At 40.9% G+C, this 25,353-nt stretch overlaps 1 protein-coding gene across 13 annotated transcripts in view; it reads right to left on the bottom strand.

Annotated features, from left to right (window-relative positions):
• The window catches only part of LOC138751556 (retinoic acid receptor beta), a 942,630-nt gene that overhangs the window by 29,581 nt on the left and 887,696 nt on the right, over window positions 1–25,353 (bottom strand). For all 13 annotated transcript variants that reach the window (XM_069913985.1, XM_069913986.1, XM_069913984.1 and 10 more), the window contains one exon: window positions 21,207–21,383. In XM_069913985.1, the coding sequence (XP_069770086.1) occupies window positions 21,207–21,383 (177 nt within the window). The remainder of the gene's footprint in view (window positions 1–21,206; window positions 21,384–25,353) is intronic.

The raw sequence follows: 25,353 nt of genomic DNA, 5'->3' as shown, positions 1-25,353 counted from the left end.
GGGATTGGAGTACATGGAGTGGGAGCACCTGCTCAAGTTTTCAGGGCTGAGGAAAAGTTCAGCAATGTCTCCCTGCCAGTGTCTCACAGAGATATGTATACCCTCAAGAGGAGCATTGTGGGGGGAAGCCTCAAGGGGGTGGAGCATCCCTTTGCCCCCCACTTTGATCTCAACCAGTTTCCCCTCTGGTCTTCCCCCACCAGAGGTGGCCCCTGACTAATCTATCCTGTCAGCTCCATCAAACACCCCACCCTCCCCACAGAAGATTACCCTTCAAGCTGTTTCTCTTCTCAATGAGAGGGTCTATGTAATGCTCATCAAAACAGACTGCTGCGATCCAATCACTGATTCCAGCCATCAGCACCAGCTTGTTTAAGTAGCAAGGAGGTGTTGTCATGAACTATGCAGAAAACATTTAGCAAACAGGCAAGAGCTGTTTCCATGGACACACTATCACAGGAAATTCCAGCTTAACAAAAGCCAGATTCTTTGTCATGCACCTTTCAATATAACCTTTGTAATGGGGCATTTTAATTGAACCCTGGGCTGTATCATTTATTCTTCACTAAGTCAGCGCATTCTCAGAAAATTGTAGTTTCAGCTTTTAATTACAGTGTTGCAGATCATCCACTAGCAGGAAATATTATATATATTTTGTAACCACTCAGTAATGACAGCGTTCCTCCAGTCCTCCCCAATAATAGAAACTAATTCCTCTTGGGGTGGGTGCCTCAGAAGCTAATATGGACACCTTTCAGTCCTGACTATCGTTACAGAGAACCAACAGAGAATATTCAACGGCACCCGTTTAAAGAGAATGCGAGCAGGAATGATATCATGGTGTCAGACGACAGCCCAGAAAAACGGGGTGCTCCCATGAGAATACAGGTACACCCTGGATGCATGCCTACTGGCCTGTCCCCTGCCTCTCCATGGGATAGCATAGCAATGGGCGTCTGGGCTCTGTGCCAAGGGAGCATCCAAATGTGAAGCAAAGGCACGAGATGTGCTAGCCAAGAGAGGGCTTTGTCACCTTACGGATGATCTTGCACTGCCTGCTTGCAGACGTTGGTAAAGGGTCACACATATGCTAGTTGGGGGGGAGAAAGTAGGCATGCAAGTCAGTGAACAGGCACTTTTTTTCTCTTCCCTCCCCTCTCAAATTGGGGAATATTTCCCACAGCACCCTACTCCATTGGAAATACAATGACCCAGTTTGGGTCGGGGGTGGGGGGGGGTGAGATATATGTATATATAGTGATCCAATTGATTTGCATTGTTTTAGTCACATTTTTACAGTTATAACATCCTACTTAGATTTTACAGTTTGTGATTGGTGAGTGATGTGACTTCCAAGGTTATATGTGGATTGTGGAGGGCCACATGACCTCCCTGTCTGAAACCTATTCGGAAGTCATATCACATGCCAATCAAGGTTGGACTCTGGCCACCCATTAGTTCATACCTTACTGTTGGTTCATTTAAATGATTCAATGTCATCAATGGCCAGATGCCCAGCTCATAACAGTATAAAACATCAATGCATACCACATTTCTTTCTCTCCGCCTCTTTGTCCAAGTCACTGACATCGCTCCACACCAAGTCACTACTGTAGACATCGCTGGAGGAGTTGCAGGTAAGGTGTGCACTACACTTACTTGAGCTGTAGTACTGCAATAGATCAGTGCTTGCAGAGAGCTGCACACCCGTTGGTACAGGGAATCAGGAGTGTGTTTGAAAGTCCCCATCTGTGGTGTATACACGTGCAAGAGCGTGTAAAAGATAGGTGGCCACTGGTATCAGAGTTCAACCTGGGTCCAATGTGAATGTCTATACTGTATAGTTGTTTACTAGTAGAGTAATTAAGTATCATTTGACATTTTCTCCTGTTTATCTTCCATGTGCTCAATAAAGTTACCTTTGAATCTAACACGTGTCCAGACTTGTCTCTCTGTGAACCCACCGAACCTGATACTTCCAAAACATAACAGAAGTCCACTATGAGCTTTGGAAGGAAACTGAGTGGGTTGTGCACAGACATTTTTGTGGTATCTTCAGTCTGTGGTAGGTTTATATCATTTGCTGTTCTCCCATGCAGAATTTGTGGTTAACAGCCCTACAACTATAATGCATTATTTCTAAGTTTAACGATCTGTAAAACAAAATTGCCACCAGATGGTGTGTAAAGCCTTTTTAGTATTTATTCCCATGTATAGAGTTTTCCCCAGAGATATAGCTATGGTTAAATCTTGAGGCCAGCAAAATTCTTTTTATTTTTGCAATTCAAAAAGCATGTGAATTTCCAGACATAAATCCCTTGGTGACTTTTTAATAAGACTGTATCCCAGTGTCTGCTTTGGTAATTTGTAAAAGGCTGTTCAATGTGATATTTCAGAGATGAGTGACTGTTTACCTCTATTCTTAGATTCAGCAAAGCAGAGGGTGTGTGTGTGTGCGTGTGTGTGTCTGTGTGTGTCTGTGTGTGTGTGTGTGTGTGTGTGTGTGTGTGTGTGTGTGTGTGTGTGTGTGTGTGTGTGTGTGTGTGTGTGTGTGTGCGCGCGAGCACACCCACGTGCTTCAATGTTCAAATGTGTGTGCTTTGGTGGTTTCACCAGCTGTTCCCAGTTCAGCCATCTCCATCAAACAGGTGGAAAAATATTACTAGAATGGTTAATAAAGAAGTCATTTTTATCCCAAGGAAGTCAAAATGTCATAGGTGGAAGTCATCCTAGTTAAATTACATCTGAAATGCACATTTACTGCACATCAAGGCAGATTCACTGGAGTGATACCACAGCTTAACAAGCTAAACATGGGCACAGGATGTAAAGGCTTAGCTTCTATTCACTTCATTGGACCAGAACAGGGAGAAATGATAATACAAGAGCCAGGGTGATTTCAGGTAGCACAAAGATAATTTTGAACTCTCACCCCTAAAATCCTGTTGAGATTAGACCTATGGAAATTTTCACAACTGAGACTAATAGATTTTTCTTAGCAACATGCTTAAGGGCACAGAAACAAGATGAGTTAAAGTGCAAGTAAAGTACAATCTGAGAAATGCATTTAAGAAAACTTGCCCTTAATGGTCTGAGAGACCTTGCAGGGAATGAGCTATATTTTGTAGATAAACACCTGGGCAGCTGCAGCATTGGAGCACAAGCATGTCCCTGGGGACAGCAGGCAGGGGTTCAGGCTCATCTACAGAAATGGACATTGTGTGTCAGCAGTTGATCCAACTTCAGTAGCTCACCAGGTGTTCAGCTCCAATATTATGAAAGTTTATGAAAGTTTTACAAAAGCAAACCATTACTTTTATTTTCTAAGGAGTTTAAGGAGACTCAGCATACCGTTGAATATTCTATGGAATTTCTTCAGCAGGGCAGCAAGTGGAGGAATTGAGGGGATGAGAGATGCTAGGGTAAGTAAGCCTGAAATTAAGGACCAGAAGCGAGAGGTGAATGGACTCAATGAGCTGGAAGGATGTTTATTTTAATGTAAGGAGATTTGTGGAGAAGGCATAGCATCGCTAATCAAGGAAAGTGTAACATCTCTACTCAGAGAGGATGTAAAAGTGAGTTCAATTACCTAGTGTGCTTAAAGATCAGAAACAAGGAAGTTGAAATTAGTCTGATAGGAACATAGGACTCTCAATAGCTATTAGGAGGTGGAGAAGCAGATAAGTATTTAAAAGTTACAAAAGCTACAGAGTTGTCGTTGTGGAAGGCATTAATTTCCCACTATTGATTTGAACACCCTCAGGTCCAGAAGCTTAAATGAGGCAGAATTTTTAAGGAGATTGCAGGAGGGTTTCTTTATGCAGCATGTAGATAGCCCAGCCAGGAAGTGGGTCATTGTACACCTTGTATTGCAAATGAGTCTGGCCTGGTGATTGAGTTTCTCTCATCCATAAGTTTCAAGATATTTATTGGCAAAGCTAAGTTTTGGCCTTGTGGAAAAGTCCTTAGGTGGGCAAGGGCAAATTATGACTGGATTCAATAGAAGCTAGGTGGAGTTAATTGGAAACAGCTATTATCAGGCAAGCCCACAATTGACATATGGGAGTCATTTAAGGGACAGCTAATTAGAATCCAGGACTGGCATGTGCCAGTCAAAAAAAGAATAGGGATGACAAGGTAAGAAAACGTTGGATGACAAGAGAGGTCATAAACTTAGTCAAAAAGGAATGGGGCATATGTGCAGCTCATTAAGTTACAATCCCACAATGCCCTGGGGTAATATAAAGATCAGGTCAAATAGGGCATTAGAAAGGCCAAAAGAGTCCATGAAATGTCTTTGGCGAGCAGGATTCACAAAAATGTCAAGGCATTTTATACTTAATTTAAAAAAAAAGATGAGTAGGGAGAGGTTAGGGCTACTCAAGGACAAAGAAGGGAACTTATGCTTAGTCACAGGAAGTGGTAAGATACTAAATGAATACTTTGCGACGGTGTTTTTCAAGGACGTGAACATTGATCAGGAACAAATGTGGAGAATATGCACATGTTAGAGCATTGTTAAAGAAAGAAAGAGACAGTGTTGGGTCTTCAGAGGAGCATTAAGGTGGACAAGTCCCCAGGCCAGATGAGATATATCCTCAATTATTGAACGAGGTAAGTGAAGACATTTGAACCCGCTGGTGCTGCAATAGTGTGCTAGCCGCTACGCTGACCATGCCACCCTATTTAGATCAGTTATAGATATGGGCAGAGAAATGCCAGATGGGGCTTAATGAAGACTAGTGTGAGGTGTTGGTCTTTAGGAGGTCAACAAAAGAAGAATGCACACAGTTAATGGCATGGCTCTTAAAAGTATTGATGTGGAGAGATCTGGCATCCATGTCCATAGCTCCATCAAAGTGGCCAAGTACAGTAAGTAGATAGGATGGTAAAGAAGGTGTATGGAATGCTTTATTAGTCGAGCATTGAGAAGGAGGTCATGTTGCAGCTAGATAAAACTTTGGGCTGAATCTGGAATTCTGTGTTTAATTCTAGTTGCCTCATTACAGGGATGATGAGGAGGTTTTGGACAGGGTATAGAAGAGGTACCAGGATGTTGTCAATTTAGATGGTACAAGTTATGGGGAGAGGTTGGACAAATATTGTTTTTTGGGCTAAAACATAAAGTTTGCAGACACCATGTTGAAGTAAAAACACAATGCTAAAGAAACTCAGCAGATGAAACAGTGGACTTTAGGAAGCAAAGATAAATATACATAGAAAAATGTTTTGGGCTTAAGTCTTTCATCAAGATATGTAAAAATGTAGACAGATGCCCAGATAAAATGGTAGGGAGGGAGAAGGGTTAAGGGAAGGAGGGAAGGTAGGAGATAATAGGTAAATAAGGGAGGGAGAGCACACTAGCAAGCAAGGGGAGGAGGGATGGCTCTGTGAATGGAGAGGGAATAGTATAGAGAGCTGGAGGAAAGAAGACAAAGGGAAAGGGAAGAGAGGGAAAAATGCAGAGTAGGCTAGCAGAATCCGGAGATGTTAATGCCAAATGGAAAATTAAATGTTGCTTGTCCAATTTACAGTTGAAGTTATAAAAAAAAACAATGCTGGAGAAACTGAGCAGGTCAAAGATTTTGATTCTGGAGTGAAAGAATCTGAGAGGTGACCTGATAAAGGTGTCGAAGGTCATGAGAGCATTGATAGAGCCATGGAGAGATAAAATAGTTTCCTTGTGGTAAGAGTGTCAAACTCTAGAGGTCATTCATTTAGGTGAGGGGAAAAAAGTATAGGGACAGGCTCGGAGTTGTCATGGAGGAAGCAGGTACAAATGTTAAATGTAGGGAGCTTCTAGATAGATACAGTAAAACCCCCAGTGTCTAACAACTATGGAGATTGGTAGATGCCAGATAAGTGTATTTGCTGGTTGCTTGAGATTGTATGTTGCATGATTGGAAAACTGACCGTGAAGGGATGCTATTTTCAAACCTCTATTTTTTATCTATTTATTTTCCGTAATTGTTTTTCCCAGCTGCTGGAGTCTCCCAGTTGCTTGAATTCTGGATAAAGGGCATTTTACAGTACATGAATATGAAGGAAATGGAAGGATATCTATCATATGCAAGCAGCAGAGATTTAGTTTGATTGTATTCGGCATAGACCTGTGGGCCGAAGGGCTTGTCTTGTGTGGTACTGTTCTGTGTTCAAAAGCAGATCTGTCCTGCTAATGTAACCTTATTTTTTTACAATAACTGGAAATTCTCCATGGAACCTTGTTGGAGAACCATTGGTCACAGAAGAAAAGGGACTAGTTCAACCCAAAGGCCATGGACTTCTGGCAATTCTGAGTAAATCAGTAGAAATTTTGGGTGTGCCTTAAAATGTTGGAACAGGATTGAGAGATTGATTGGCCTCCTCCCATTTTTATGTCCCTATTTTCAGATGACTCATTTTATTTTAAATCTCCAAGGTTAAGATGTCAGTTTCACACATTACAGAAATGGAGTTTCTGATAACTCCTCATTTAACTATTCCACCATTCTTCTCTGCTATGAAAGCTTGAAGCCATCTAAGATCTCCAGTTCTCACGTTCTAAGTCACAGTTTCTCTACCTCATCATCTCTGTGTTTTGATTGGCTCCTGGTTAAATAACGTCAATTTCAGAAGTCCCATCCTTGTGTTCAAATCCTCCATGGCCAGCCCCTTCTGATTTCTGTCAAATTCTGCTCTGCGAGAGGTGAGAGGTGAAGGAGCAATGAGGAGGAGGAGCAAGGAGAGAGCTACAGAACAGGTAGGTAAAAAGGGCATGCTTACCAGTCTCGGGCCTAGTTTGGGTGAGAGGTGAAGGAGCAGCGAGGATTAATTGGTAGGGACCAATAAAAGGAAGGGTAGGTCAAAGAGCGGTTAGCAAGGACCAGCCCAGCGAGTGAATGGCTCAGAGAAGGAGCAGAGCACTGAGGCTTCAGCGCAGAGAGGCTGAGGCACAGGTAAAAGGGGTAAGTTTTTTAAAAAATCATTTAATATAATCACTGTGTTTGTTTTGTGCTGGGTGGAAAGTCAAGGAGACTGACAGTGTCCCTGAGGACTACGTGTGTAGGAAATGTGTCCAGCTACAGCTCTTGATAGACCTCATGATGACACTGGAGCTGAGCATGAACTCACTTTGGAGCAACCAGGATCCGGAGAAGGTGGTGGATAGCACATTTAGTGAGTTGATCACATCACAGCTTAAGAGAGTAGAGAAAGGTCGGGACTGGGTGACCAACAGCAAGAGCAGTAACAGGAAGGTAGTGCAGGAGTCTCCTGCGGTCATCACCCTCCAAAATAGATATACTGCTTAATTATGGAAAAGGATAGGTCTGGTCCGAAGATGAAGGTCTTTGAGTGGGGGAAAGCCAGATTTGAAGAAATGAAAAGGGATTTGCAGGGAGTAGTTTGGGCTGATCTTTTTTCTGGAAAGGATGTAGAGGAGAACTGGAGAGCATTTAAAGGTGAGATTTTGAGAGTGCAGAATCTTTATGTTCCTGTCAGGACAAAAGGCAAGGCCAAATGTTCAAGGGAGCCATGGTTTTCTAGAGAGATTAGGAAGATGGTTTGGGATAAGAGGGAGGCCTACATTAAATACAAGAAGCAAAGGATTGATGTGATGTTTGAACGATACATAGATTGTATAAAGAACCTTAAGAGGGAAATTAGAAAGGCAAAAAGAAGGAACTAGGGGCTATAACAAATAAGGTGAAAGCAAATCCGGAGTTTTTACAAATATGTGAACAGCAAAAGGATAGAATAGGTCCACTGAAAAAATCAGAGTGGAGGAATGTGTGACGAACCATATGAGATGGGCAAGAAATTAAATAAATCCTTTTCATCGGTGTTCATGAGGGAGAGATATTGAATTGTGTAGGATAAGTGAGGCAAGAGGGTTAGTTATGGAAAAGATAGGGATTAGTAAAGAAGGGATTTTATAACTTTTGGGGTAGTTAAAGGTAGATAAGTCTCCTGGTCCGGATTTTTCCCAGGACCTTAAGGGAGGTCAGGGAGGATATAGTGGAAGCTCTGAAAGTGATCTTTCAACAGTCGCTGGAGGAGGGTGTGGTGCCACAAACATGGTTCCGTTGTTTAAAAAGGGCGCAAGGTGTAGGCCAAGCAATTATCAGCCAGTAAGTTTGACATCGGTGGTGGAGAAACTAATGGAAGGAATTCTTAGGGATAATATATATAAATTTCTGGAAAGGCAGGGATTGATCAGGGACACCCAACATGGGTTTGTGAGGGGTAAGTCGTGTTTGATGAATTTTGTTGAATTTTTTGAAGAGGTGACCAGAAAGGTTGATGAAGGTAGAGCAGTTGATGAGGTCTATTTGGATTTTAGTCAGGCTTTCGATAAGTTTACGCATGAAAGGTTAGTGAGGAAGGTTCAGTCTCTAGAGATTATTATTGAGATAGTCAGATGGGTTCATCGGTGGCTGGAAGATAGGCACCAGAGAGTCATGGTGGACAACTGTCTGTCAAGATGGAGGCTGGTGACGAGCGTTGTGCCTCAAGGATCGGTGCTAGATCCTTTGTTGTTCGTCATTTATATTAATGATTTTATTGGGTGAGTAAATGTGTAGACGATGCAAAAATAGGTGGAGTTGTGGATAGTGAAGAGGGTTTTCATGGACTACAGAAGGATTTGGACTGTTTGGAAAGGTGGGCTGAAAGGTGGTAGATGGATTTTAATGTAGATAAGTGAGGTGCATAATTTTAGAAAGAATAACTAAAATAGAGTTTATGCAGTGAAGGGGTGGGCAATGAGGAATGCAGAGGAACAGAGGGATCTTGGAATAAGGGTTCAGCATTCCTTGAAGGTGGATTCCCATGTAGATAGGATGGTGAAGAAGGCTTTTGGTATGCTGGCCTTTATAAATCATAGCATAGAATATAGAAGCTGAGAGGTGATGTTGAGGCTGTTTAAGGCATTGGTGAGGCTGTATTCAAGATACTTCAATCCAGGCAACATTTTTGTAAACCTTCTTTGCGCCCTCTCTACCTTATTTATATCCTTCCTATAATTTGGAGACCAGAACGGCACACAATACTCCAGTGCTGTTCTGGTCTCCAAATTATAGGAAGGATATAAATAAGGTAGAGAGGGCACAAAGAAGGTTTACAAAAATGTTGCCTGGATTGAAATATCTTGGATACGGAGAAAGACTAAGTAGACTGGGACTTTATTCATTGGAGAGTAGAAGGTTGAGAGGGGATTTGATAGAGGTATTTAAAATTATGAAGGAAATAGATAGAGTAGATGTAAATAGGCTCTTTCCCCTGAAGGTTGGGGAGATTGGAACAGGAGTCATAAGTTAAGGGTTAGGGGGCAAAACTTTAGGAGTAATATAAGAGTATGCTTCTTCACTCAGAGAGTAGTGGAATGATCTTCTTGAAGAGGTAGTTGCGGCAGGGTCAAGAGGAGGTTAGATGAGTACATGGATGTGAGGGGGTTGGAGGGTTATGGGCAAGGGAGTGAGCAGGTGGAACTAGTGGAGTTTCACGTAAATCAATTCGGACTAGAAGGGCCAATATGGCCTATTTCCATACTGTAAATTGTTATATGGTTATATGGATATTGTTGGGGGAAATGGCCCATCAGAAGGCAGCAGTAGCCAGGATCATGGCACTGTGAGTGGTCCTGCTGTGTAAGAGGGAGGGAAAAAGAGTCGTAGAGCAATAGATAAATTGGATACTATAGTAAGGGGAACAGACTGGAGCAAGTAGATCTAATATTGCGCAATGTGATAGGTAAAATTAACGATCTAATAGTTAAGGACGCTCTTGGAAAATGCGATCATAGTATAATTGAATTTCTCATACAGATGGGTGCAATAGTTAGATCTAAAACTAGTGTATAATGCTTGAACAGGGAGACTACAGCAGGGATGAGGGAGGAATTGGTCAGCATGGACTGGGAGCACAGGCTAGTTGACAGAACAGTTCGGGAACAGTGGAAGACTTTCAAAGAGATTTTTCACAGTGCTCAACAAAAATATATTCCTATTAAAAATAAGTGCAGTAAAAGAGGAAAGAGTCAGCCTTGGTTAACTAAGGAAATAAAGTATAAAATTCAAAGCTCATGTGTTCAGTCTCCAAGAGTAGTGGGAAACTGAAGGCCTGGGAAAACTTTAAAAGGCAACAAAGGACAACTAAACGGGGAATCAGGAAAGGGAAGGATTATGAAGATAAATTAGCACAAAATATAAAAACATAGCAAAAAGTTTTATAAATATATAAAACAGAAGAGGGTGACTAGAGTCAACATAGGTCCCTTGGAAGATGAGAAAGGGAGTAATATTGCATAATGAGGAAATGGCCAAGGTGTTTAACAAATATTTTGTGTTATTCTTCACGGTGGGAGACAAGTCCAGCATGTGGGGATAGGGATGCAAAGGGAGGTGAGGGCCTCGATAAAATAATTGTTACAAAAGAGATAGTGATTGAGCAAACTAATGTGATTGAAAGCGGACAAACCCCTGGTGCTGATGGGATGCATCCCAGGGTACTGAAGGAAATGGCGGGAGTTATAGTCAATGTGTTGGTAGTCATTTACCAAAATGCTCCAGATTCTGGGCAGGTCCCAGCAGACTGGAAGACAGAAAATGTCATGTCACTTTTTAAAAAGGGATGTAGGCAGAAGATGGGTAACTATCAGCCAGTTAGCTTAGTCTGTAGTCGGGAAAATGGTTGAAGCTGTCCTTAAGGATGAAATAGTGAGACATTTAGAATGAAGGGATTCCATCAGGAAGATGCAGCATGGATTCAGAAAGGGCAGGTCTTGTTTGACAAACTTGCTGGAGTTCTTTGAGGATATAATGGGTGCAGTAGATAGAGGGGAACAGATTGATGTTGTATATTTGGATTTCCAGAAGGCATTTGATAAAGTGCCACACAAGAGACTTATCAATAAGATACAGATGAATGGAGTCGAGGGAGTATATTGGCATGGATTGAGGATTGGTTAAGTGACAGAAGGCAGAGAATTGGGATAAATGGGTGTTTTTCTGATTGGCAGACAGTGGTTTGGGAAGCCGTAGGAGTCGGTGCTGGGCCCACAGCTGTTCACCATTTACACTGATGATTTGGAAGAGAGGACAGCGTATAGTGGAAAATTGTACAGAGGATGTGGAGAGGCTGCAGAAGGATATAGTTAAGTTAGGTGAGTGGGAAAAGGTCTGGCAGATGGAGTACAAGGTTAGTAAATGCTAGGTCATCCAATTTAGTAGGAAAAATAGAAGACCAGAGTATTATTTAAATGGTGAAAAGCTGCACTTGGGAGAGCTTGTGCATGAATCACAAAAGGTTGGGTTGCAGGTATAACAAGTTATTAAGACGGCAAATGGAATGTTGGCCTTCATCACTAGAGGAATTGAATTCAAAAGCAGTGAGGTCATGCTGCAACTGTACAAGGTACAGATAAAGCCGCACCTGGAGTACTGTGTGCAGTTCTGGATTCCATACTTGAGGAATGACATACTGGCCTTGGAGGCAGTCCAGAGGAGGTTCACCAGGTTGATCCTGGAGATGAGGGGATTGACCTACAAGGAAAGACTAAATCGTCTGGGATTATACTCATTAAAATTCAGAAAAACGAGAGGAGATCTTATAGAAACATAAAATTATGAAAGAGATAGATAAAATAGAGGCAGGAAAATTGTTTTCAATGGTAGGTGAGACCAGAACTAGGGGACACAGCCTCAAGATTCAGGGGAGTAGATTTAAGATGGAGATGAGGAAAAACTGTTTTTCCCAGAGAGTAGTGAATCTTTGGAATTCTTTGCCCAGGGAAGCAGTTGAGGATATTTCATTAAATATATTTAAGGAATTAAGTGATATGAGGAAAAGGCAGGAAGGTAGATCAGCCATGATCTCAATGGGGCAGATGGCCTACTCGTGCTCCTATTTCTGAGTCTGAGATCTGGTCTGCTGAAGTCTCAAATTTGGTTACAAAATTCCCATTTTATATTAAAAAAATGGTATATTTTACCTTATGCCTCCTGTAAGCCACTCTTTAAAATCTAATTCTTTGGCCACACTTTGGATCATTTGCATTAATAATTCTATATGTGTTCCTGTGTCGTTTTGTTTGCTGATGCTCTTGTGAAGCATCTAAACCCATTTCTTTGCAGCACATAACCTGTATAATTATATTCTGTTGCCACTCATTCAAGAACCTATAGTATAAACCAAACTATTCAAAACAGTCTCACTGCCAAATGAAAATATGTTTTTGAGAAACATGTAGCTGCATTGCACATTGATGCTGTTGTGCTGTGAAATATGCTAGATTACAACATTAGTTCAAGACTATGTCAGATCATCTGGTTCAATCAATGCCCAAGTACATAATCTCTAGAATCAGGACAAGACATCCATGACACTAATTTATTAAATTATCCATTTGATTGCCCAAATTGTCTGGTCAATATTGGGTGGTCCCTATATAATGTCCGCCTAGTGTGTACGGTGATCTGCAGCTAGCTGCTGCACTGTTAGTTGCTTTCCACTATTTCCTGCCATTTTGCATTACTGTTTTTCATTTGTGTGGCAACGTCTGCAGAGTTTGTTCAATGAAGTCACTGCTACTAACCTGCAGAGAGTGCTTTGAAAGTTCTTGGCCCAATTTGTTTTTTAGTCAAGTGGCTGGAAAGATCATTGCTTAAGTGCAAAAGTTCTGCCAGATTGACTGAGGTCACCTGATAGCAATTCACTCGGCCACAGCTTTGATTGGAAAGAAGATGCTATAAATCAATACTACAAATAGAAAAAAATTAACCATACATGTATATTTAAAATACACTGTGCAATCCTTTCCTTTAGTCTTTGGTGGTGCATTGGGCAGTGGAACATGGTGTAAAAATTTTATCAAGTTTTTTTTTTCTGTTGACATCGAATGGCTTTTCTATTTGAACTAAAAAAAGTAAAATTCACTCTCCTGTCACACCTATACATTATCAAATGAAAGAACAAATGGGTCAGTAATTGAGCTGGGAAGCTTTTCATCTTCCTCTCCATCCTGTCCATTTCAGAAAAAAACCACAATGGTGCATTATTATTGCAGACTCAGATGAAGCATTCAAAATCCTTCTGCACCCATTGAAATATGTATATATGTCTTGCACAAGATAAGGAATCATTAGTCAAGCTGAGAGAAGAGTACCAATATTCATCTGAAAATGTTATATTCAAGTCTCTTTACCAATCTCTTTTGATCTCAGCCATTGGGACTGAATTTAAGTCCAGTAAATTATTATAAATACATGCTATTAAACCACCATGAAAATAAAATTGTAATATTAAAAAACCGAAATATGTGGAAAATCCAAAAGCTTGGACTGAACAAAATGCCCAAGTTGTAACTATCTTTAAAAAAAAAGGCCTCTTGGAATGATTAAATTTGACTGATTATTGTATGAAAGAGGCAAAATTATTTTAAAGAAAAAGATCCTTGAAACTTTGAATACCTTTTCTAAGCTATTCCTTGAAACCTGAATCCAACAAAAACAATTGAAAAAGATGGTCATCTATAATTTGACTCGCCAGTGAAAAAACATCAATTCCAAAGAATTTCCTAAACTGAGCCCAAATTCTCAATCTATTTCTTGTCAATGGATTATTTGTAAATTTGGGAAAAGAAAATGGTAAAAAAACCTAAAATTGCCATCAAAGTGATTGTTTTTATTAAACTACAATTCCATTTTTACCCAGGACGATTCACTGATTTATACAAATATAATAATAAAAGTAAATAACAAATATGAATCACCCAATAGTATAATCTCAAATCTGGAAATGATAATCCTCCATTTAATGTTGTCTTTTGAAGATAGGCTTTGTTTATACGTGGATTTTTTTCCCCCTTGCCAAATATACGTAGAAATAACTGAATGTAACAAGCTGAAAAAAAGATTTGGGGATTAAAAATTGGTTGTGTTTGAAAAAATATTTTTAAAAATTAGGTAAAATATTAATTTAAATCAAACTAATATACACATCACTGTAATAGATAAGGGAGACCAACCTGGTAATGATTGTTTAATCCTATGACACAATACCCAGAAATTATCTTTCAGTGAGTTTTTATAATTTTTCATATTTGTAATTCCTAACTATTGAAACTGTTCTTTCACCATTTTAAACATAAAACTGGAATAGCCTTCAAAAGTACTTTTTAGGGATAAAAGTTCACTCTTATGTAAATTTAACTTATAACCTGAATTTATCAAAAATTATTTATATGCTTGGTATAGAAATTTCAGGCTTTGAAATAAAAAGCAATAAATCATCTGCATAAAGTGATACTTTGTGTTCAATTCTTCCTCTAATTATACCACTAAATCCTCTACACTGTCAAAGAGCCCAGCAAATGGTACCAATATTATAAAAGCAAAGGACTTAAAGAACAACCCTGCTGTGTTCCCCTCTTGGCATATAAACATGGATGATTGCTGTAAATTAGAATGGACTGACATTTCAGGGCTTGAATATAATAATTTAATCCACTTAATAACATCTGGACCAAAATTGAATGTACGCAATGCACCAAATAAATACTCCCATTCAACTCGATCAAACGATTTTTCAGCATCTAATGATTCCTCGTTTAGTGCAAGACATTTCTTATTACAATTTTTAAGGTGGTGCACAGAACTCCTATCTCTAAACTTAAATTATTTCATTTCTCTGCAGATATTGATCCTTTTTGTGAGAAATGTAACATTTTAGAAGCCTCTCTAATTCATATGTTTTGGGAATGCCCAAATTTAGAGAGATTTTGGAAAGAAATTTTTCAAACTCTATTAACAAATTTCCAGATTAACTTGGAACCTTGTCCATTAAATGCTCTGTTTGGTTTTTCTCGTGACTTGGATGATCATTATTGGTATCTCAGGAAAAAGTCTTAGCTTTTACTACATTGATAGCCAGATGAGCTATTTTATTGAAATGGAAAGGAGATTTATCCCTGCTCATATGCTGTAGCTACATGATGTAATGTCCTATTTAAATTTAGAGAAAATCAGATATAATATTAAAGATATAACATTTCAATTTATGAAATTATGGGCCCCATTCTTGGAATTTTTTAATAATTGGAAGAATCAATAATTATTATATGTTCCGGTAATTCTTTGTCTGTTCTCCAAGGGTCACCAGTGATTCCACATCATTATTGATTAGAAGGAGGGGACAGATTAGATTAGTTTAGTCCATTAGATTTTAGGTTTTTTTTCTTTATTATTTTAATATAACTATCTAATAAATGGGTTTGACATGGTTGCATACATTATGTTTATTATTAGATTGAGTTATTATAAGTAATTATTAATGTTATGCATATTTTCTTATTTACCCATTATTTTTTATCCCTTCTATATGCATTTACCTGTACACAATTGATTCATTATGTAATCATCATTGATTATATATACTTATATGTTAAACTCAATAAAAAATATTTTAAAAAGAAAGAAGAGATATTCATACATTAAAAAAAAATTTCAGTCTGTTACTTGCTGTTTTCAGTGATCTCCAGTGGTTCCTTTAGACTTCTGTACAGCCAGAAAAACAAGTTGGAATTTTGAACAGGAGTATGTGGCTTTTAGGAAGATAACCCCTTGTAATTGAAGTGTACGGCAAGTGGAAAATGAAAATAATTTAGCGGTACGCTGGAGGGGAGTGGGCAGAACCAACACTAATGGCTCCAAGCTCATGAGAGCAAGACACTGGTAACTAGGCATAGTGACTCAGCAGCATCTGTAGGTCTACAGAGAAGCCCTGGCCTACTCAATGTGAATGTCATGAGGTAGTACTTACTCCAGATGTCATGGCACCAGGTCACCTGTTGTTTGTCTATATCAAGCCTGACAGTACCTCAATAAATGCTTTTGCTCTTCTCTGGCTGAAACCTGAGGTGTGGTCTTATTATTCATCCTATTTCAACATGATGGCATATGTCCATAATTTGCATCTGCCACAATAACATCAATTTCACTTAAAAGGGTTTTGTAGAACTGTCCAACAAAATTCACGTAGTAACAAATGGGAAATCATCCAGGGAATCTACCAAGACTCAATATTTGAGTTAGTGTTGAAATGTTAAAGCAAATGCATCTTAGGAAGGAAACACTTTTGACAATATGAAGTAATGCAGAAATCTGTGGACATTTTAAAATAATCTGATTGGAATTGTATCCCCATTTACTGGACTCACCACTTAATACATAAAATTTTAAAGTTCAAAAGTTCAGATTTACTTTCAGAGTACATAAATAACATCATATACAACCCTGAGATTATTTTTCCTGTGGGCCAAGCAAAACTTCTACTTTTGGCAATCGAAAAAAAGTACTCGAGAAACGATAAGCAGACAAAAAAGAGAAATGTAAACAAGAAAAAATATAAACTATACAAAATAATTATTCAATAATAAATAATGTGCAAAGTAAGAGGTCCTCAAATGAGTGTCTGTTTCAGTTTGTTGTTTGGGGTCTGATGGTGGAGGGTAGCAGCTGTTCCTGAAATTGGTGGTGTGAGTCTTTTGGGACCTAGACCGCTTTTCTGATGGCAGCAGCGAGAAAAGAGTAGGTCCTGAGTGATGTGGATCCTTGATGATTGCTGCTGCTCTCTGATGGTAGTGTTCCATGTAGATTTTCTTGATAGTGGGGAGAGTTTTGCCTGTGACGTACTAGGCTGTGTCCATTACTTTTTCCAGGGCTTTTTGCTCTGAGGTATTGGTGCCCCCATACCAGGCTGTGATGCAGCTGTTCAACACACTTTCCATGACACATCTGCAGAAATTTGCCAAAGATTTTGATATCATACTGAATATCCACAAACACCTGAGGAAGTAGAGGTGCTGACATGCTTTCTTCACGATGGCATTTGTGTGTTGGGTCCAGGAAAAGTCCTCCAAAATAGTAACACCCAAGAATTTAAATGTGCTCACCCTCTCCACCTCTGATCCCCCGATGATACTGGATCTTATACCTCTAGTTTTTCCCTCCTGAAGTCCACAATCAGCTTCTTGGTTTTGATGACATTGAGTGCATGGTGGTTGTTGGTGCACCATTCATCCAAGTTTTCAATCTCCATCCTGTATGCTGATTCATTGCCCCTTTTTACACACCCATTGTTAGCATATTTGTGGATGGTGTTATTGTCTAACCAAGCCACAGAGTCATGGGTGTAAAATGAGTAGAACAGGGGGCTGAGAATGCAGCCCTGTGTTGCTCTGGTACTCATGGAAATTGTGGATATGTTCTTACCAATCCTCACTGATTGTGGTCTTATGGTGAGGATATCCAGAATCCAATTACAGTAGGGTAATGAGGCACAGGTCTTAGAGTTTGCTGATCAGTTTTTAGGTGAATTGGAATGGATCCATGTCGCTGCTCAGACAGGAGCTGATATGCTTCAACACCAGCCTCTCAAAAGCCTTCATCACCATGGATGAGTGCCACTGATCAGTAGTCATTTAGGCAGGTTACCACACTCTTCTTGGGCACATATATGATTTGTGGTGATACAACCAATACACTGGCCACATTCCCATCAGCCTACAGTAGGGAACAACCTCTGTACCTGCAGGTAGACAACCTGGGAGGCTGGCCCCACCTGCCCGCTGTCAATCACCGGTCCATATAAATCAGTCAGGCACATGGAATCAGAGGCTAAACAGACCAGTTGTTCACTTTGGTGTTCAACTTTAAGATGATTAAAGCCTGTAGTACAGACTTCTCGAGTTTTATGTTTGTTTGCTGCACACTCTTAAGGCCCTCCACAGGTGCCTAAGGCTTTTATTGTATTACTCCCAGTGGGTCCCCTGCTTCTCTGACAAGGTCTGCCCACTGGCCCAAGCCACCACTTTTCCCCTCCCTGCCGAGGCGCAAGTGGCCTTCGCCCACGATGCATGTCATGGATGAGAACGCCCCATTCCAGGTGAAGTGCGATGCCTCTGATGTTTCCCTCGCTGCCACCCTCAATTAAGGGGGCAGACCCATAGCTTTTTTTATCCAGAACGTTTCACAGTTCAGAGCTCAGGCACTCTGCCATTGAAAAGGAGGTCCAGTTGATCATAGAAGTGGTTCGCCACTAGTGCCACCTCCTGGCAGGCAGGAGGTTCACCCTTCTCACTGACCAGCGCGCAGTGGCATTCATGTTCAGCACCACCCACAGAAGCAAGATCAAGAACAACAAGATCTTGCGCTGGAGAGTCGAGCTGGTCACTTTCAGCTATGATATCCAGTACAGGCCTGGGAAGTTCAATGACTCCCCCGATACCCTGTCCCGGACCTCCGCCAGTGCGCAGTCTGAGCAAGTAAAGGCGCTGAACGACACCTTTTGCCACCTGGGTGTTACACGCCTGTACCACTTCATTAAGTCCCGGAACCTCCCCTTCACTGTCCAAAAAGTCCAGACTATGACTGATTCCTGCAGGGTCTGTGCAGAGTGCAAATCGCGCATCTTCTGCCCACCAAAGGCCCACGTGGTGAAGGCATTTGGCCCTTCAAGCAACTCAGTATCGACTTCAAGGAACCACAGCCTTCCATGAATAAGAACTTCTATTTCCTCTCATTTATAGACAAATACTCCCATTTTCCCTTTGCCATCCCTTGCCTTGACACCTCCACTGCCTTCGCTATCAAGGCACTGACGCAGATCTTCATCATGTATGGATACCAGGTATTCATCCACAGCGACTGGGGGTCCAGTTTCATGAGTGAGGAGCTGCACCAGTACCTGATAATGTGAGGCATCGTGGCTAGTCGCATGACTAGCTACAACCCCAAGGCCAACGGGCAGGTTGAACGTGAAAACAGGGTAATCTGGAAGGCAGTCCACCTGGCCCTGAGTTCAAAAGGATGGTCCACCAACTATTAGCAAGAGACTCTCCCTGAGGCACTCCACGCAGTACAGTCACTCTTATTCTCCTTTCCTAGGAAATCGGTGACTAATGTCTGCCTGCCAGCATGGCTGATGTTTCCGGGACCGGTACTCCTCCATAAGCACGGGAGAACCCACAAATCCAACCCCCTAAATGAGCAGGTGCTCCTCCTCCACAAAAACCCAAACTACGTCTACATCAGGTACCCCAATGGACGGGAGAACACCGTTTCGATCAGGGATCTGGCATCAGCAGGGACCCTGCCTCACTACCCCGGCCACCCCTGGCCCATTCAAGATACCCCACCAGGGACGACGCCTACCTGCTGGCCTCCAACCCCCGCGGACCTACCCTGCACCTACGCCCCCACTCTGCCAAGCACCACCCCACTTGCACCACCGGCTGCCCTGACCACTCCAGACCCATCCAACCTTCAAGCAGGCCCACTCCTACTGACCATTGACCAGGAGCTTGCCCTGCAACGGTCCTAGTGATAAAGGGCCACGTAAATATTGTAAATACCCTCGAAGACCCCCCTGCCAGGACTCTTTTTAAGAAGGAGGTGATGTGGTGATAAAACCGCTACTATAGCTGCACTCCTACTAGCCTACTGCAGGGGGAAACCACTGTACCTGCAGGTAGGCAACCTGGGAGGCTGGCCCCATCTGCCCGCTGTCAATCATCAGCCCATATAAAGTCTTAAGCTGGCCCCCTCTTAAATCAGCCAGGCACATGAAACCAGAAGCTACACAGACCTGGTGTTCACTTTGGTCTTCAACTTTAAGCTGATTAAAGCCTGTATTACAGTCCTCTCGAGTTTTGTGTTTGTTTGCTGCACCACAGCACACCACATGATTTAATATAATTTTTATATTTTTAAAAAAGCAATAAAAAAAGTAGTGCAAGAATTTAGTGTTCATGAAACACAAAATCTTCAAGAAAATAGTTGAGATGAACAAGTTGATGAAAACTAATGGTGGCCCGTGATTTAATTGGCGTGGGCCAAGGTAGCTGGTAAGAAGGCCTCAGGCAGAATAGAGTTACTAATGAATTATAACCAGAGAATTACAAGATTCTAATGAGCTTGAAAGCCAAGCTAATTAATTCTGATAAGTCAAAAGTAATAAAATAAGCTGTTTAGTTTCTATAGTCAAACATTGATCAGTTTTTGATCTAGGTAGAAACTTAGTGCTTGGTCCTAAGATACCACTGTTAGTTTCTATAAGCGGCAAATAACTAATCTTCTGTTCTGAACATATTTGTAATTTTGAGAGAGCTGGCAGGTGTTTAGTGCAGCTTTGAGGAGAGGCTGAGAACTGTCAATTTCCACACAATCATAGCATTGTACATCACAGAAATGGGCCTGCTCAAACTAGCTTATTCATCTTTACCATGATGCATGTGTATACTAATCTCATTTGCCTGAAATAAACCTTCATTCCCCTGACACCATTCTTATCCAATTCCTATCCAAATGCCTTTTAGCATTCAAATTGTCTTTGCCTCCACCGCCTCATTCGCCAGCTAATTCTAGTAAATGACCATCCTCTGTGTAGAAAGACTTACCCCTCAGATCTCTTCTTCCCTCTCACCTTAAACCTGTGCCCTTGTGTAGATTTGGAACAGAGATGAGGAGGAAGTGCATTTCCAAGAGAGTAGTGAATTTGTGGAACTCTTTGTCCAACAAAGCAGTAGAGACTGCCTCATTAAATATATTTAATGCACAATTAGATAGATTTTAGCATGGTGGGGAAATAAAGATTATGGGGAAAAGGAATGTAAGTGGAGTTGAGTCCATGGCCAGATCAGCCAGGATCTTGTTGGATGGTGGAGCTTGATGGGCCAGATAGCAAATTTCTGTTTTGATTTTGTATGTATCTGATCTGCATTCTCTCTGCTGTTAGCCCCTCCTTCCTGTAGTGCAGTGATCAGAAGTGTACACTGTACTGCAACTAAGGGTGCATACAGCTGCAACATGATGTCCCAAATGCACGATTTTCACGGGATCCATTAAAAGCAGCTTCCAGTGGGAAGTGTAATATTGGAATATTAATTGTACTAATTTTAACCACAGGAAAACATAGGGGAGTGGCATATAGCTCCTGATGATAAAGTTACATGTCCAAAGTCAAGGGATATTTTAATTCGGGACGGTTATTTGGGAGAAATTTGGAAACACTTGTGAGCTTCACTGTCCCAATAGGGGTACTGAGTTTATCCCATTCATCAATGTATAACTTCACACAGTGTTCTTAATTGCTTTTGACAAGATAGGCACAACATATATTATGATAATATTATGATGACAGAAGATAAATCTTTTTCATGATTGTGCACCTACCAAGATGTCCAAGCAAGCAGCTTTGAGAAGAGTGATCTGATCTGCAATGGTCAAGCTTGTGAATCCAGGCAGCCTCTTAGCAAATTCCACTATTTTGATAATGCATTTTGTGGCAAGTTCACTGAATTTGTCCCACAAACCCAGGTCAAGCCGTACTCGGTGGTCAGCACTGGAATTCTGTAATCAACAAAATCATTAAACGTATAATTAATGTTAATGAAAAGTACAGCTACAGTACAGTGGAGCTCACTCCAATCTACATGAAGACTAGAATTTAAGTTACTGATGGTCATTAACTTTCTAACATGCATCATATAATCCAACTAAGAATCAGATTTTCTTTACTCATTTTGCATGAATTTTAGTGGATAATATTCGATTAACTCTAATGAAGTATATTTCAAGCAGACTAAAGCTGCAAAGATTTCAAGAAAATACCACTGATTAATAAATGGGAAAATTCTCAATAAGTATAATTTCCTGAAGATCGTGCCGTGACTACACCAATGGCAGGAAATCCAATTTAGACATAAAGCATGGTAACAGTCCCATTTGGCCCATGACGTCCAAATTCCTTAATTCACCTACAACCTCATATGTTTTGAAATGTGGAAGGAAACCAGAACATCCAGAGGAAACACGCACAGGTCACAGAGAGTGGCAGCTCAGTTGGATTCAAGATGGATGCCTCACACAGTCATGAACTAGTTCAATAGCTAATGAAGTATAGTTGTTTTAAAAGAACCCAAATTTCTTTATTACAATAAAAGAAACATCACTTGGGTCAAGGAGAGGGGAAATACCAGGAATGTGCAGAGCATGTATCTGTGGATATCAACAGAACTCCTGATTCTGTAAATTGGACTGGAAATGTCGACCATGAATGTGGAAGTTGTTTAAACAAAGATTCATGCTGAATCTGCAAGCCATTGGACTCGATAGCAAACCTGATGCACAGAAGATTGCACTGCTACTTGCTGCAGCTGGACCTCTAGCACTAGAGGTTTTCAATACATTTGTTTTTGCCAAGGTAGACAACTAGGGCAAGTTCGACAAGGTTAGCAAGATGTTTGATGAACACTGTTCACCAAAGAAAAATCCTGCGAGAGACAAACTTATCTTACCTGGAGCTGTGAAGATATGCCACGCCAGTGAATTAACTCTGCAGCACATGAAAAAGTTCGGTGAGAATGCACAAGCCAGTGAAAATGAAGGTGTTGCCATAGCCACAGAGTGTGTCCACACACATAAACAAAAAACATGATAGAGGAAACAACAAAAGGATAGAGAGACATTCACATGCAAACGATGTGGCAATATGCACCAAAATGATGTCCAGACCCATTGACAAACAAGGCATATTGAGAATGCTAGGAATGATCAATTTCCTTGGTAAATTCATACCAAACCTATCTTCCAAAATAATGTACCTCAGGAAGTTGATACAGGACAAATGTGAATTCAAATGGACAGAAAACCATGAGGAAGAATGGGGAAGACTGAAGACCTACTGAAGTTCTAATTACAGAACCAGTCCATTTGACGTTCTTTGGTGCATTCAGAAGGATGAAAATATTTATAGATGCTTCAAAAGACGGAATAGGTGCCGGACTACTTCAGGCTGTGGGAGAAAATTGGATAACAGCAGCATATGCATCAAGGACGATGACAATATCTGAATGTTGATATGCACAGACCGAGAGAGTGGTCTATGGTCTATGGACTTGAGAAATTGCACAGTTATGAGCATGGTCTACTAACGTTCATGGCAGAGACAGACCACAAGCCATTAATAGCGATAATCAAGAAAAATTCCAGTGAAATGTCACCGAGAATCCAAAGACTGATGATAAAGCTACAATGTTATGACTTTGAATTGGTGTAGACACCAGGGAAACTCATTGTGTTAGCTGGTGCGTTATCCAGGGCAATGACGCAGAATGAAGCACACAACGAGAGTTCCACAGAGACAGATGTGAATCTCCACATGAACCTGATCATTGATTCTCTGCCCGTATCTGACATGAAATCCAAGCAGATTGCAGTTGAAACAGAAAAGGACACACTTCCATAGAAGGTCATCAAGAATCTGGATGAAGGATGGCCTAGAGGTGAATGTCAGCCATACTACAACATCAGAGCTGAGCTAAATATTGTCAATGGGCTTCTACTCAGAAAGAGCAGAATAATCATTCCTCAATCACTGCGACAAGGGATGCTGAAAAGTGTGCATGAAGGGCATCTTGGAATGGAAAAAAATGCAAGAGGAGGGCCAGAACTGCTGTTTATTGGCCAGGGATAATGCTGATATTGACAGGATTGTTGACAGCTGTGAGACATGTTTGAAACATCACTCAAAGCAGGCAAAGTAACCCATGATAATAACTGACGTACCAGCAGAACCATGGCAGAAAGTTGGGACTGATCTGTTCCCCATGGATGGAAAGAATTACTTGCTGGTTAGTTATTATCTATCGAACTACATGGAGATTGTGCTGCTTCCTAACATTCTGCGGCTTGTGTGATCAAATATATGAAATTGATCTTTGCAAGACATGGAATTTCTCAAATTGTCTACAGTGACAATGGACAATGCTACAGCTATAAAGAGTTCCAGAACTTTGCAGAAAGTATGATTTTTGCCATGTGACTTCAAGCCCTCTGCATCCACAGTTAAATGATAAAGCAGAGAAAGAAGTTCACATAGTTAAAAAGTTGCTCAAGAAATCACTTGATAATGGCTCAGATCAGTATTGAGCCCAGTGGCTCTCAACCTTTTTCTTTCCACTCACATACCACTTTAAGTAACTCCTATGCCATAAGAGCTCTGTAATTAGTAAGAGATTGTAGCAAGGTGCTATACACAGAGCTTATGGAAGAACACACAGACACCACTGTGGCTGGAGCAAGAAAATATTTAATTTTAAAAATTGCACCACTTTTAAGCCACTTCCTGTCCCAAACTTCTCAGCCGGAAGTGATATAATTACATCATCCTAGTATGCTTCCTGTTTGTAGTCTTTCTGGCCATTGAAGAAAGAGACCCGGCACCATCTTGAACACAGCTCTGCCCTAAACCTGCGTCTGCCATTTTGACCGGCGGTTCACACGATCACGGCACATTGCCAGTGCCACTACAAGGTTGCTTAAAGGTGGCATGTGAGTGGGAAAGGAAGGTTGAGAACCACTGCTCTAGACCCAATTGTTACTGAAATATTTTGCTTGAGAAAAATTGTCATTGGCCCATTTTCCTTTGGAGTTATGAAACCGTGCACGTAACAAGTCAATTAAGTATGATTAAAACAGTGATTTTCAAAAACTTTTCTTTCCACCCACATATCACCTTAAGCAATCCCTTACTAATCACAGAGCATCTATGGCATAGGGAATACTTGAAGTGGAATGTGAATGGAAAGAAAAAGGTTGAGAACCACTGATCTAGCTCTATTAAGTTCCAGAACTTCACCACTTGAACATGGAATGTCACCCACCGAGTTCCTGATGGGGCATAGACCACGCACCATACTTCCCTACTCCACAGACCCAAACAAGAAAAGATATTGAATGAAAACAAACATGTCTGGATTGGAGGCAAAAAGCAAACTATGACAAGTCAGCAAGAAGCTTAGGGCCACTGGCACAACACGACACAGTGAAACTCAGAGATTCCAACACCTGGGACAAAATGGCTACTGTTCTGGAGGAAGAAAATCCAAGACAGAACAGAGCATGGTCAGATACTGAGGAGGAATCAAAAGAGCCTGCTGAAAACACAAGAGACACTGCAGGAACAGACAAACATTGTAGATCCAGCCTGAAAAGCAGCAGAGGAAACACCATCAATGCTAGATAGTAATGGGCCAGCAGAACTGACACAAATAACTGTGTTATGAAGGTTCACATGCATTATCAAGGCACCTGACAGACTGAATTTCTAAAAGTAAAAGAATGCACACTTAAAAGGTTTGTGCTGCTGATGTGCTTACGTTTGTGTTAAACTTTAATCTGAAATGAATAATGTATTAGTGTTTCATGTTGTTAGATTAAACATCTCAAGGAAAGGGGACATAATTATCCTCCCGACCACTAGAGGGAGTCAGAGACTAGTTTGTGGCAGCTCAATTGGATTGAAAATGGATGCCTCCAC

This window comes from Narcine bancroftii, chromosome 1 (assembly GCF_036971445.1).
Source record: "Narcine bancroftii isolate sNarBan1 chromosome 1, sNarBan1.hap1, whole genome shotgun sequence".
Lineage (NCBI taxonomy): Eukaryota > Metazoa > Chordata > Chondrichthyes > Torpediniformes > Narcinidae > Narcine > Narcine bancroftii.
The sequence above is the reverse complement of the archived record's forward strand: the minus strand, read 5'-3'. Positions and strand labels throughout refer to the sequence as shown.